This window comes from Tauraco erythrolophus, chromosome Z (genome assembly GCF_009769465.1).
Source record: "Tauraco erythrolophus isolate bTauEry1 chromosome Z, bTauEry1.pri, whole genome shotgun sequence".
NCBI lineage: Eukaryota > Metazoa > Chordata > Aves > Musophagiformes > Musophagidae > Tauraco > Tauraco erythrolophus.
The window spans coordinates 12839819-12854289 of record NC_141496.1 but is presented as its reverse complement, the minus strand read 5'-3'; the positions used below and the strand labels follow the sequence as shown (position 1 = coordinate 12854289).

The 14471-nt window shown below is 47.1% G+C and overlaps 2 protein-coding genes across 2 annotated transcripts in view; one reads left to right on the top strand and one right to left on the bottom strand.

Annotated features, from left to right (window-relative positions):
• Window positions 1-413: 413 nt before the first annotated feature.
• On the bottom strand, window positions 414-10522 carry ARHGEF39 (Rho guanine nucleotide exchange factor 39). The gene is made up of 9 exons (XM_009988783.2): window positions 10400-10522; window positions 9733-9827; window positions 9208-9328; window positions 8033-8151; window positions 6363-6433; window positions 5457-5585; window positions 1645-1874; window positions 627-715; window positions 414-429 (listed from the first exon to the last, which is right to left on the bottom strand). The coding sequence occupies exons 1-9, from the start codon at window positions 10520-10522 to the stop codon at window positions 414-416; spliced, it is 993 nt and encodes a 330-aa protein (XP_009987085.1).
• A 2940-nt stretch (window positions 10523-13462) lies between these two features.
• Window positions 13463-14471, top strand: part of LOC104378828 (myosin-IIIb) — a 35840-nt gene continuing 34831 nt past the window's right edge. The window contains exons 1-3 of the mRNA XM_086629598.1: window positions 13463-13588; window positions 13662-13727; window positions 13813-13943. Coding sequence (XP_086485724.1) covers window positions 13463-13588; window positions 13662-13727; window positions 13813-13943 — 323 coding nt within the window. The remainder of the gene's footprint in view (window positions 13589-13661; window positions 13728-13812; window positions 13944-14471) is intronic.

Below are 14471 nucleotides of genomic sequence, written 5' to 3'. Positions count from 1 at the left end.
GCCGGTAGACATGTATGTAGACAAATAAATATGAAAACACTGATGTGGGAAGACAGTTGCGTAAAAACATTGAATGAGGTAAAGCAAGTCGGGCTGTCTTCTGCTTGTCCTCAACTTAATAAGCTGGGGGGGTAAAAAGTGTAAAAAAGCTAGAATCGAGCTTCTCAGCCAGATTGGGTTCAAGTCTTGACACAGGCTCTTTATACACAAATCCTTAGGGTGCATACCTATTTTTTGCAACATCTGTATTCATATTAGGACAGCTGACAAAGCATTCATAATCTCCGAAGCACGTGGTGTAGTCCCTCCAAATGCAACTGTCTTACTGTACGGGCTTGAACGCTTCCTAAGGTTGTGTAGGCTTCTGGCAAGAGGGGCCATTTTCTTGCCAGTCTGTCTGGTGCTCTGGAGGGTCAGGCTTTCAGCTGCCTGTAGAGAACAAAGAGGAAGTTCACTGTTAGTACATGAAATCTGTTCTTACTCTTCCCTTGTATCCTGGCTGCTGGTGTCAGCTCTTCTGTATCAGTGTTAAAACCACGTAATACATGCAAATAGATCTATATGTTCATTTTTATGTGCTGCCGCCTTCCCTCGGCCCCATCCGCCTCTGGAAAATAGGTGCCTACCTGACTGCATCAGTGAGACTCCGATACCAGTCATTAATATCTTGTTGGTCGCTGGACATCAACAACAGTGTCTTGTGTGGAAAGGAAAGCTGAAAGGCAAACAGGATCTGGTGCCACTCTGGCATTCCTTGCCAAAGCAGCAACTCTGATAAAAGGAGAGCTATCACCATTGAACTCAACTCAGCCCTGTATGCTGATTTCCATCAGATTTTCACCCAGATAGAAAAATTTAGCATTGGTACTGGGAGAAGCCAGAGGCGGGACAGTACAGAGCAAGTGCCAGACTTGTCCATTCCTTCCAGCTACAGATGGCAGCTCGCTTTCACTTAATAGGGTACTTGGAAGTGGGCAGTTACAGTCCTCGGAAGCTTTTCATGCAGTTTTCTCCCGTATTCCACGCTGCCCCTAGAGGTCCTTCCACTACCACCAAATACCAATCACAGTTTGCCCAAAGTCTCCCTTCTAGCTCTCAAGGAATGAGCTCACACAGCCCCCAGGTGCTGCAACCTAGAAAGACCTGAACTTGAAACACCTACCTGAGGCATCAGTCCCAGTCAAAGACCCTGCAGCCCTCAGAGTTAGATGCACAAGCAATATCCATTGTGGTAATACCCATGTTTTTCTGCACACCCTGTTTTTCAGGGTTTTCTGTAAGCTCAGTCCGCAGTCAATGTAATGCTAGATATTCATTGTCATGTGACTGTGTGGGCTGTCCCACCTCAACCATATGGGTCTGATGAGGGCATGTCAGAGTCTTATCAGACCCTCCTCACCTGAGCTAAGTGAAGCAACCAGCAGCCTATACCTCAGAGTGCTCAGGAGTGCCCAACACCATGAAGGGAAAAAGGACGTACACCACCCGAGAAGTTAGGGTTGCCCTCACTCTGACTAGTTCATGGCATTTACCATTGTCACCACTCTCATCACCTCAGTCCTGCTGCTGCTGAGGTAGGTAGAGACCTGCTTCGCAAGTCTGACCCCACTGATGCTTCTGCCTGGCAGAAGCAGGACGACTTACGCTGAGGAGCCCTCCCTGGCTCTGCGTGTGGCCGAACACTTTGTCCACGACGCACTGCTGAAGTGGGTAAACAGCCTGGCATGCCAGTTTGTTCGAGTTCAGTGGGTGCAGCGGGTGGCAGGGCTTTGTTGCGATAAAGATATCAGAAAAAAGGAAGAACATCCTGCGCTTCAGTTCTTCTCCCTTTGAAGGCACCACCAAAAGCCAGCCTTCCCGGATATACCAGCGGCCTAGGTATGCGAGGGAAATAAAGACAGTTGTTGGATCATCACCAGCAGAAAAAAAAGGATGTAATGAGACAAACAGGAATACAGAGAGCTACTCTCATAGGTTATGAGGTTCTACATCAATTCAGCCACTAGAAGGCACTGGCTGTCAGCTCGGGCCAGCTCACCAGCATTCATAGCACCCATGCAGAAGCCAAAATCATCCCAAAACTTTTAGTATATGAGGAGCAGACTGAAGTTGTTATAAATCTGCCATGTTAACTGAGAGGATATTATCATATGCAAGTCTGTTTAAGGAGACAAAAACATGTTTTGAAAATGGTATGCATACCTTTAAATTAACCTAAGTCTTCAGGGAACATGCCGTGAACTATCTTAAATTGCGTTGTCCAATTATTTGTTATTAGCAGCGAAGCAGAAGTTAGCCTCAGCTTTGAACATTTATTGTTTTTCTTCTGTTTTGTTTGCTCGATGGTGCCAATTAGAAAGAAATAAAATTATTCTGCAGGTCATCTAACTATATACAGATCTCCAGTAGTTAACAGATTACAGCGTGCAGATTACTGCTTTGATGAAAAGAGAGTAAAGGGGATGCAAAACAGCATATTGAAAGGGAACTCTGAATAAGCAATCTTATCAACCTTCTCTTACAGAACAGGGTCCAGTGCCACCTACCCATGAAATGAATTGCACTAAAAGGCAGAGAAATCAGCAGGAAAATACAAAAACAATTTGATAAACCTAGCTGTAAGCAGCAATTAAAAACCCGGCATCTACACAAAATGGAATAATTAAAAGCAGTGCCCCTAACTAGAAGGATTATTGTACAAGATAGCCATCAACTCAGGAGAATGACGAAGACACCTGCCAGTAAGATTATTTAGAAAAATGTAAAGCCGTAATAAGGTATTGCCATCTGGCCTCATCTGGGAAACACCTGCCAGAGAATTTCAGCTACTGTTTTCAGTGCCTTAGCTTCTGGCTGAGCTAGTAAGTACTTTTTAGAAAACACCACAATTTTAGTTTAGTTACGGATCGTATCTTTCTTAGTATGCTTCACTCACAAAACAGCAAGTTTTGCAAGTGAATTCCTGCTTAGCTTTCTTCACAGGAACCACTCCTTTTATCAGAGTAAGAAACTAAGAAAGAGAAGGGTGAGGTGCAGGAATGAGTCCAAGTTTAAAAAACAAATGAAAGGAAGGTGCCAGCAGCATGGGGCTAGACTGGGAACTGTTTCCCTCAGGCTAAGCTGTGATCAGACTCCCTGGCATAGAGTTTGACCTGGACTGTGCTAGAAGCGATCTGGGATATAGATTCATGTTCAGGATTTCCAGAGGCACACGATTTAGGAAACCCTTGTAAAAGAGCAGGGAAATATTCCTAGGAAAGCTAGGGATGACAGAACAGTGTGCCCTGTTGAGGAGGCAGTTCTGGCTAAGACAGTATTTGCCCTGTATATGGAAGGCAGCAAGAAAAGCTGAGTCTCTTTTCATTGGGAGCAGCTCACCTCAGAGGGTCTGCAAAATGTGAGATACCCAGCTCCAAAGCTACTCCTTTTCTCAGAATCTTTAGCATTATGTTTTCTCAACTCGTCCCTCCTAGTAACAGGATGCGATCTTAACAGTTCTGCAAAAGCTAGCTTGTTTCTGGAAAGCTGTCCGAAAACTAGCAAGCTCCAGCTGCCTCTTACTTTTCTGCTTTTCACATCCAATAGTACTTATTTTACTCCAGGTGATGGAAAACACAGCCATCATAATTCTGTCCTAGATAACGAAAGGTGTCTGTAGACCTTCAACACTTCTCCTACTACATGTCTCAAAATATTTGGAGACCTAAAAAAAGTGGACCCTATGCTCTTTCAAACAGTGGTCATCTCTAGTCTAGCTATGCTTTTTTGGGTTGGGCTTTTTTAGCATGAGTTTATCATCTTATTAGTTCTGTCATTCAGAATAACTGATTTGCCTTTTTACTTGTGCGCTACTCCAATGTGTCCAGGCGTTCCCTCTCACGCTCAGGATAAACAGAGCACACCTGCGTTAGCTCCCTTTCAGCTAACATCGCCAAAGGGATTCTAAGAATGGGAAGAGAATTGTAAATTAATACGCCCGTTGACTGAGCATCTCCAAGAATTAGAACCTCTGACAAGTAACCTCTTTTTTTACCTGTGCAGGTTTTGGCTGGAATAGAGTTAATTTTATTCATAGCAGCTGGTACGGGGCTGTGTTTTGGATTTGTGCTGAAATGGTGTTGACAATACAGTGATGTTCTTATTATTGCTCAGCAGTGCTTACACAGCGTGGAGGCCTTTTCTGCTTCTCGCCCTGCCCCACCAGCGAGCAGGCTGGGGGTGCACAAGAAGCTGGGAGAGGACACGGCTCGGACAGCTGACCCCAACTGACCAAAGGGCTATTCTGCACCATATGACGGTGCGCTCAGCAACAAAAGCCGAAGGGAGAAGGAAGGGGAGGATGTTTGGAGTGATGATGTTTGTCTTCCCAAGTAACTGTTACATGTGATGGGGCCCTTCTTTCCCGGAGATGGCTGAACACCTGCCTGCATATAGGAAGTAGTAAATGAATTCCTTGGTTTGCTTTGCTTGCACATGGGGCTTTTGCTTTACCTGTTAAACTGTTTTTATCTCAGCCTGTGAAGTTCCTCACTTTTACCTTTCCAATTCTCTCCCCATCCCACTAGGGGATATTTTTTTTCACCCAGAAATTCACCTGTATGAACTACAGCCACATTCACAAGTACCTGGCGGTGCATCTTAGAGACCTTTACACACATTGACTTTAACACTCCTCTCCAGCTGCAGCACTGTTTCTAGATGACCTCTGCAAAAGCAATGTTCAGTGAGGACACAGGTGAGGCCCCAAGTGGCCGTTTCATAATTGTGCAGACTAGACACATTTCTCACAATATTACACACGTAACTTGGAGTGTATTCTGGGCATGAAAAACACCCAGTCACACCAGAGGTCATAAAGATCAGGTTAGATGATCTTACATGCCAGTGACCTCAGCTATTGACACAAGTACTCTGATTTCTGGCACAGTTTAACCATGCAGATGAAAGAAGATTTCTCATGTGTAGGGTGTAAGTAGAAGTCCATGAAGCTTGCAGCTTAAGGTAAAAACCAATACAGTCTTTGGGCCCTTGACACTCAGAAATCTACGGTTCCTGCAATGGAGTAGGGACAAGACTGTTGCTTACTCTTTTCCAAAATTATTTAATGTCTGTCTTTCATTCTCATCCAAGACTTACACCCCTGACCTCCTTGGGTTCCCTTCTCCTTGGGACTAACTTTCTAACTACGTGACATCAGCTCTCCTACCTGAATGTCAAGTAATTAAGCTGCTCTTTACCCTTACTAAAATATTCTTAATTGGAAAAAAAAAAAAAAAAAAAAAAAAGCCTGGACTACTTAGTAGTTATATTCCTTCAACACCTATCTATGGAATCTGGGCCAGAAGGGGAAAAATGGTTAATATGAGTACGGTCAGAGATAAAGGCAAGCACACCTCCAGTTACCTCCAGTTACCTCAGCTTGTCAGAGGGAAAACAGAACTGTCAAGAAGACCCACCTGAAGTCAACACCCGAGTCTTCTGTCCTTTGAGCAGTTTCTGAACTCGAAGCAGCTGCAATGAGTTCTCTCTCTTACGAACGATGTCTTGGACCCACCGAGATACCTCAGAAACAGATTTCACAGCCTCTGAAATTATAGCAGCATATTCTGAGGTTACCACAAATGAGTATGTATTATGCCTTACCTATCTTGCTGTGAAAAGATAAGATGACATTAAGATTAAAATGTTTTAAACGAAGTATCAACAACAGATGTATTCAGTAATTTCAGCAGGAGATTGGACCTCCAGAGGCTTCTCTCCAAGCAACGCTTCTGTGGTTCTAGAAAACACTTATTTGCCAATGAAATGTTAGACAGAAGAATAATTTCCTGGATTTGGAACCAAAACCACGAAAAGTGCCCCACAAGTGGTGTTAATTGCTAGTAAATATGGCATGAAGGACATGAATTATCCTAGGAAATTAAGGCATGTGACAAATAGAACTATAGTATGGTTTGGGTTGGAAGGAATGTGTAAAGGTCACCTAGTCCAACCTCCCCTGCCATGGGCAGAAACATTTTTTCCACTAGATCAGATTGCTTAAAGCCCTGTCCAACCTGACCTTGAATACTTCCAGGGATGGGGCATCAACAACTTCCCTGAGCAACCTGTTCTAGTGACTACCACCCTCATCATGAAAAATAGAGCTGCCGTTTCTCCAGCCTAGGCCACTTTCCCAGTCAATTACTCTACAATTTTATTCCCGATCTGTTCTCAGGGACATCTTGATCGAGATGGAGAAAGGAAATAGTAATCCACTAGAACCCCAGAGAGATTTTTCTTCCTGTGGAAGTAGACACAAGATGAGATAGCAAGGAGGCTAACACCGATCAAAGTGCCAGCATCTACAGGTGGAATCTTACTTGCAAGTTTCTGGTACTCATCACTGTCTGGGCTGGTGTTCTCCAGCAGGTCTCTGAGGAAATGCTTGTACCTAAGGTAGAGCGAGCGGGTTTATTTCACAAAGAGATACCAGGAGCAGCAGCATCTCCTATTAGTGACGGAATGACAAACAACAACCCACCAGGTGATGGAGTGCACACTTCTCAGTTTAACTAAGCAGCTTTTGGCCACAATTCTTTGATCACATTCTTTTTATCTTCAAATTTATCAACTAAATCGACGGAAGCATTTTATACATTTGCAAGGCTGTGGCATTTCCTGGGGGTCTGATAAAAGCAACCTCACATGTTGCTGAAGTTGATGAGACTCTCTTAGCACTCACATAAAAATGCCTTCAATAACAGATAAAATTCTCTTTGAGCTTTTTTTTTTTTTAATGTCTGAATGGTAGCATTCATACCGTATGTTTCCTGCCCACACAAAAAAGGCATTTCTATAAGAACTAGGAGCTACATTTTTCTTTTCTCCTCTCCAGTCTTTACTGGAAAGGATCAGATCTCCGCTAATGCTTTCTCCCAATAAAGTCAAAATATTTCAGGCTGAAGTGACAGAAGAAATATCACATTGAATAGATTCACTAACTGGCAGAAGTCATACGATCTACAGCATAGGTAACAGAGTTTCAAAGAAACTTGAACATGAAAAGGCTAGTTAATGAAAAAATTAAACCTTCTGTTAAAAAGCCACCATTTTTCCAAACAGCTGGACAGCATCAAATATACTGCCATTTTACAAATTTAAAGGAACAATCTAAAGAATAACAGTTAGAAAACTTCTATTTATATCTGCCAAGTTGATCAAAAAGTTTACATAAAGCTACCTGAAAGACTGTGGTATGCTCACCCTGAGTTATTTTCAAAGAAACGAGGCTCTCGATCTCTCAAATTTGCTTTAGTGTGGATAAGATCATGGCGGAAGAGCACAATCTATAGATGCTGCTATGGATCTACTTGATCTATAGCAGCAAAAGCTGGGTTCCCAGCAAAATACCTGTGCTCTGTATTATCCACACACCCTCTCCAAGAAGGGGCTGCCCTTGAGTGCATGCAGCACTCTCCTCCTGCAGTCAGCTTGCCTCTTCAAAGGGGAGATGATGCCTCAGGGGAGCAATGCAGCTATCCAGACTGGATTTGTCCAGGCTCAGACAACTGCAATAGGCACCAAACCTGAAGAAAGCATATGGTCCTGATAACCAGAGAGGGGAGAAAAGCTCACCTACAAGAGAGGACAGTCACAAGGCTCCAGGTCAGCAACCTGCACAAAAGCAGAGCAAGACCATCTCTGGCAGAGGGCACTACTTCTGCAGCACTTCAGACAGCTCGCTTTTGTTCAGGGCCTAACTTCAGTAGCTCACCGAGATGACAGAAAGCCTCCACTTAAATTCTACCTGAGAATTGGATGAAGGGCTTAGGAGCCAGGGCGAATCATAACTACCTCTCTGCATCATCTCCCATTCACGTACACTGATTCCACTTCACAGGCTTATCTTCAGGTCTGTTTCAATGACTTCTACATGCTCCGATTTTGAGACATGTTAAGCAACTTTATCTCACATAACAACCAAGACACTGTTATGTCCCTTTTTCCCTTCTTACACTACCACCTTGAAGACTCAGAATTGCTTACTTACTGGTGCAGCCTCTGCAGAGGCAAAGGAAGCAGATCCTCTAGCTTCTTGCCTTGAAACTGAGGTCGAGTCTCCTGGAGTTTCTTAAACCGTCGGAACGACTTGTTTTTCCTCAGTTGCTCCTGTATGCAGCAGAAAAGGCATATAACTTTCAGACTACAAAAAGAAAAATGTGTGTTCTAGTCTGCATCAGAACTCTTAAACTTAGAGTTTAGGCCTCCAGTCCTAAACACAAGGAATAACAATTTCTTTTGTGGCCATGGGCAAGCCAACCCCTTTCTCCTGACCACCAGTTCCAGCAGGTAATGGAAGCAATATCCCCTCTTCACACATGGTCAGCAGTATGAAGCTAGTATACTCAGCAAATAGAAATAAAGAAAAAGAGAAGGTCAACTTAGAATGGAAAACAAACAGCCCACCTATGGTTTTTGCCAGCTATTTCAAGACAAAGCAATGCATCTCCGCATTCCCATCACCTCAAGGCAAGTATCCTTGAAAAAGACAGCTTTTTCTCTTGGGGCATCAAAAGTGTGAATATATATGTGCGAACAGAACAGTGAGGAAACATCTCAGTACATCCTGCAGCTGGGAACAAGTATGAACAAAAACTGGAAGTCGGGTGGTTTGAATTCCAGGTCCAGCCTTCAGGACTTTGAAATAAAAATAAATCCTTCTGAAATTTCTAGGAAGACAGGTTCTATTTGGGAAGATAAGTGGGAAGGAAAAATTTTTCTTCTACCATGGAAATAAATATTGGGAAGGAGAAATCGCACTATTAAGATACACACAGTGGTAGTGAGAAAGACTAGGATACCTGATAATTTTCCAGAAAGAGATCCCAGTGTCCCCCAGCGTTCCCACTGCAAACTCTCCAGGCCTGCCAGCCAAGAAGGAGTAGGAGTGAAAACAGAACTCAGTTTGAGAAAGCTGCGCTCAGCCTATGTACATACATACATAAATACCTGAAACAAGCTTCAAAAATTTGAAGCTCTAATTAAGCAGAGAGGTTTTCACCATTCTATTATGGAAGAAATATTGAGAAGATAGCAGCAGCCCAGAAAACAGAAGAAAACGGATCACCTCAGAAACAGAAGTAAGAGAAAGTGAAGGATGTAGCTGTTTCACAGAGCAGAAAAGGAGAGGGAAAAAACAACATGAAAAGTAAAGGAGATATTTACCTTCAAGGTTTTATTTGCCTGCTCCAAATTCTCAGCATAGTGGCCATAAAGCTCCAGATTCTGACAGAAATTTTCCAATCCTAGTCCCAGATTTCCTCTCTCCAGGTGAAGCAACAGAACCCTGCGCACAAGGAGGAAAGATGGCTCACGAGGGGTACGTTACTGATGGCATTTTCACAGCTCCCTCTGGTTCACACCTATGCTGACCTTCCTGTGTCAGTCTCCACCTCACATCCAGCTTCTGTGCCAAATACATGCTTGATGGTCACAGAGTAAGCCACAGAATATATCCCTTAAAAGAACCACAGAGCAGACTTACTGGGTATAAACCACTATCTGGAGAGCAACTGGACATCCGGCTGTGTGGATACAGGTCAGCGGTTTCCTGGGTACACTAAGCGCAACTAAGGCTAGCAGTGCTAGAGTGATTGCCTGTTTTACAAGATGTTAGCTTCATTTCCTGAAATCTTAACTTTCTCATCAATATAAGACCCTCCCAGGAATCACATCAGTGCATTCACTTACTGACTGGCCGAATAAATGGATTCCAGGGGTCCAAATATGGTTTCCAACACAGCAGGTTTCAGTGTCCCTTTGGCCTTTAAAATTCTCACAAAGAACTAAGTAGGAAAAAATAGAGAATTTCAAACAGGTAAAATTCACAGGTCACTCAAAGGTTATTCGTGGTACATAGCAGAAGCAAGAAGTTGCAGCCTGCACACTCTTTAGCTCAAAAGGATATAAAATATTGTGAATGCCTACCTAAGATATCTGTCATCAGATGCAAGCTGCCTTGGTAACTTTGGCCATAACTATAAACACAGCACTACAGCACTGATAGAGACTATTTCAGTGTTCCTACACATATCTGGTTTTCACCACCTTGTTCATAATCTATCTTTGTCTTGTCTGTGCCCCCATGTTTCGTGTATCTCAGGCATCTTAAGGTGAGTCCCCTATATAATCAAAATTTAAAGATTCATGTCTGTGTAAAGACCAAAGCCAAGAGGCCAAAACCGCAGGCTATCGGTATATTACGGAGTACACAAAAGAAAAACAAAAAAAACTTTCAGCCACAGCAATTGTGCCATGCAGTAGGGATATACTTGCTCATGACCCTTCCCCATGACAACGCAAATAAGTACGTGCTGCCTGAAAGTACCCACATATCAGAAGGGGCCAAAATACTCACTGTGACCACCAAATCCAGCTGCTCGAGGTATTTGCATTCAGTTTCCAGCAGCTCCTTGGCTGTCCGGCAGCGCTTTCTCTCCCAGCGAGCCCTCTGCTCTTCCACAGTGTTTGTTCCAGCCATAAACAGCAGAGACGAGTCACTCAGCAGTCTCAGGGCTGATAATACTCAAAGGTAACCAATCCTGAAGAGACAAGGGAGATGGACACACACAAATGCACACACAACCTATGCCACAGGGCAGGATTCTGAGCTGTAAACTCCAGGCTTTGCTCTGAAAGAAAAGTCAATTGCCAGCAACTAACAGTTTCCTGCTGCGTTCCTACCATGGGTATAGGAGTCCTGCATCAACCAGAGGAACAGTGTTAGAAAGACTGGACCGTGAAAGCAAAAGCAGTACGTTACGATACACCTGTCTCAAGTGTATGATCCCACTCACAATCTACTGCTTCCTGTGGTTTGCCCTGTTCTTCGTGCAAAATTCTCAACAAATCCAAGGAAGTCAGCAGCTGGAAGAGGTATTGCAGGCAAGACTAGAAGACAGCCGTAAGATTTGTCTTGGAGGCAAGAAAGGGAGAGAAAGAAAGGGAGCAGTCTTGTTTGTTTTCCCATGGAGTTCCCCAAGAAGCAAGTGGTTTGCCATTGTCATTTTCTAAGAGTCGCTTGTGGTTTCAGAGACGAGAAAGATTCAGCAGCTGCTGCGAATCACACTATCCACCTATGAGCCACCTTCACTGCTGCTCTTCTCTTCTGCAAGAGCATCATGGTTTTGTTACAGGGAAGAACACTCCCTCTTTTATCACCCTCTCTCAGGGAAAGAGGCATGCGTTAGCAGAGCACAGGTTACATTTTGATCAAAAGGCAGCACAGGGTGTTGCACACTCGCCACAGCATGAAGTCTGCGGCGTTACAGGCTTGGGGAAGTGTGGCTGGAAAGCTGCACAGCAGAGAAGAACCTGGGGATGCTGTCCAACAGCCGATTGAACATGAGCCAGCAGTGTGCGCAAGCAGCCAAGAAAGCCAACGGAATCCTGGCATGTATCAAAAACAATGTGGCCAGCAGGAGCAGGGAAGATATTGTCCTCCTGTACACTGGGGGGGCCATACCTGGAGTACTGTGTCCAGTTTTGGGCCCCTCACTTCAAGAAGGACGTTGAGGTGCTGGAGCGGGTTCAGAGAAGGGCAACAAAACTAGTGAAGGGTTTAGAGAACTTGTCCTGTGAGCAGCGGCTGAGGGAGCTGGGACTGTTTAGTCTGGAAAAGAGGAGGCTCAGGGGGGACCTTATCGCTCTCTGCAATTACCTGAAAGGAAGTTGTAGGGAGATGGGGGTCAGTCTCTTCTCCCACGTTATGAATGACAGGATGAGAGGGAATGGCCTCAAGTCGCACCAGGGAAAATTTAGGTTAGATATCGGGAAGAATTTCTTTACAGAGAGGGTTGTGAAGTATTGGAACAGGCTGCCCAGGGAGGTGGTGGAGTCCCCATCCCTGGAGGTGTTTAAAAACCGCGTGGATTTGGTGTTGAGCAACATGGTTTAGGGACCCTGACAGTGCAGGGTGAATGGTTGGACTCTATGATCTTGAAGGTCTCTTCCAACCAGACAATTCTATGATTCTCTGGAAGCTGAGCTACCTCCACAAAAGTTCTGGCTCCCCCATGGACAGGATAATACAGAAAGATGTGGTCACAGAGAAAGGAATTTGTCAAATACAGTCTTCCAGAGACATTTCAGATACCTAAATCAGTGTCTGAAACAAAAGTTTCACATCAAACGAGTACCAAGACTCATTTAATGAGTTAGCAAAAGTCAGACAGATGAGGGACACTTGCGGTATTCTATAGTAGCAGGAGCTTCTCCAGAGGTTTATCCTCATGTTCACTCCTGACACGACCACAAGCTGCCTAGCTGAGGCCACACCTTGGTCAAAGAGGACAGACCCGGCACCCCTGCGGATGGAGTGGCAGGGAATACCGCGGAAGAGCTCAGCATTAGCACGCAGTTGCAAAGTACCCGCCAACATCAGACTAAAACGCGGCCATCCGCAGAGCACCTTTAGCCAGGGCAGGCTGCAGTCATGATTTTCATTTTGCAGCCCAACTTCTTTTAGCAAATGGTTTTTGGTTTTGTTTTTTTTTTTTTTAAAGAGACAGACAAAAATAGTTTCACCAGGTTTGACCATCTCCCGCTCAGATAAGGCAGTGCACTCACTCCCATTGTTCCAAAATATATTATGTTCTGTCTCAGGTCTGTAGGATGAGTGTCTGGAGCCCATGGGTAGACCAGGAAACATTTTGCACTCTGCTTGCTCCTCTCGCCTCACACTCAGAACAGAAATCGAATCCTTTCTGTACAACTAACTACCTTACGATGCCCTATTAGCAATATTCATAAGTCTTCTGTCTTGAACACCCTCCAAAAATCTCCCATTATTACCGCAGCAAAGCCACCCGGGATGCCTCAGGAGCGTTAACCCCCTCGTGGGTCAGCTCCAAAGGCCACTCGAGGGCTGGGCTGGGCTGAGCTGGGAGCAGCCCCAGCACCCACTGGACATCCCACTCGCTCCCCTCTGGAGCCGGGACGGGGCCCCAGGGACACACACACGCGTGTGTGCGCACACACACCGCACATGCACACACCCCCCCCCTGCACCCCCAACACCCCCCCTCCCCCCCCCCACACACACACACCCTCCACCCCCCTCCACTCCCCCCACCCCCCCCACCCCCAGACACACACCCCCACACACACTCACATCCCTCCCTTCCACGCCCACAGCGAGGCCCGCTGCGGCCTCAGGCCGGGCCGGGCCGGGCCGGGCCGGGCCAGGCCAGGCCAGGCCGGGGGGCCGGGCAGCCGGGCCGCCCCGACGCCCCCTCGCCCCCAGTCCCCGCATGGAGCCACATCGCCCTCACCGCCCGTTACCTCCCGGTTCCCGCCGCCCCGCGTTCAAACGGCGGCCCCGCCCCGGCGGGCGGAGCCGGGGCGGAGCGGGAGCGGCGCCAGGCGGGGCCAGAGAGGGCGGGCAGCCGTGTGGCGGCTGCGGCGCTGGGAGCGGTCGGGCATGGTGTCCCACGGGGAGCGTCGCCCGCTTTGCGGGACGCCCGGGGACCTGGCAGCCCTGGCGGAGCTGGACGAGGCCGCGCTGCTGGGCGGGCTGCGGGAGCGGTTCCTGCAGCAGCAGGTCTACGTGAGTACCGGGGGCTGGGGCGGGGGGCGGCGGCGGCGGGCGCTCGGCTGACCGGCTCTCCCGTCTCCGCCAGACCGACGTCGGGGACATCCTCATCGCCATGAACCCCTTCCAGCCCCTGCCGCTGTACGGCAGAGAGGTGAGTCCCCGCCGCCGCCGCCGCCGGCCGGGCCCCGGTGCCCCCCAGCCCCTTTTCCACCTCTCCGCCACCGCTTCCCCCGCAGGTCTCCGAGCGGTACCGGCGCCACGAGACGGGCACGCTGCCGCCCCACATCTTCGCCGTGGCCAGCCGGGCCTACCACGCCATGCTGGGCCGCCGGGGCGACGGGCCCCGGAGCCAGTGTATCGTCATCAGGTGAGGTCTGGGCGGGCGACCGGGCCGGGCTGGGGAGTCGCCAGAGCCAGGCAGAGGCGGCGGTCGGGGGGGCGGCCAGCGAGCTCTCGCTGGGCTCTCCGCGCTGAAGTTTCGGGTGAGGCTCATCTCCGGTGCTTGGGGTGAGTCGAACCCCAGCTGCGCTTGCAGCGCATCGCTCTTCCCGACCTGTCCGCTTCGCAGGCCGGGGGAGAGGGCAGATCGCGGACGGAGGTGCGTGGCAAACGAGGACCGGCTTGGCTGCTGATGCCGGTAACTCAGCTAAATACGTTGGGTGTGCTTCTGGAGAGACGTGGTGTTGGAAAGATTTAACCAGCTCTGGGGAAAGCTGTAGGGTGCTCTCCTTTGGTGAAACGACTCCCACCGTAACTGCTGTAATAAAGGGTTAAATAATGAAAGGAACCTGTTTTCCCAAATTGGAGATTTCCATATGTAACCAAAGAGCAGGAGAAAGAAAAACAGAAGCTTTTTTCCCTAAGACCTTTGGGAATCTGGTCAGGGAAAATCTTA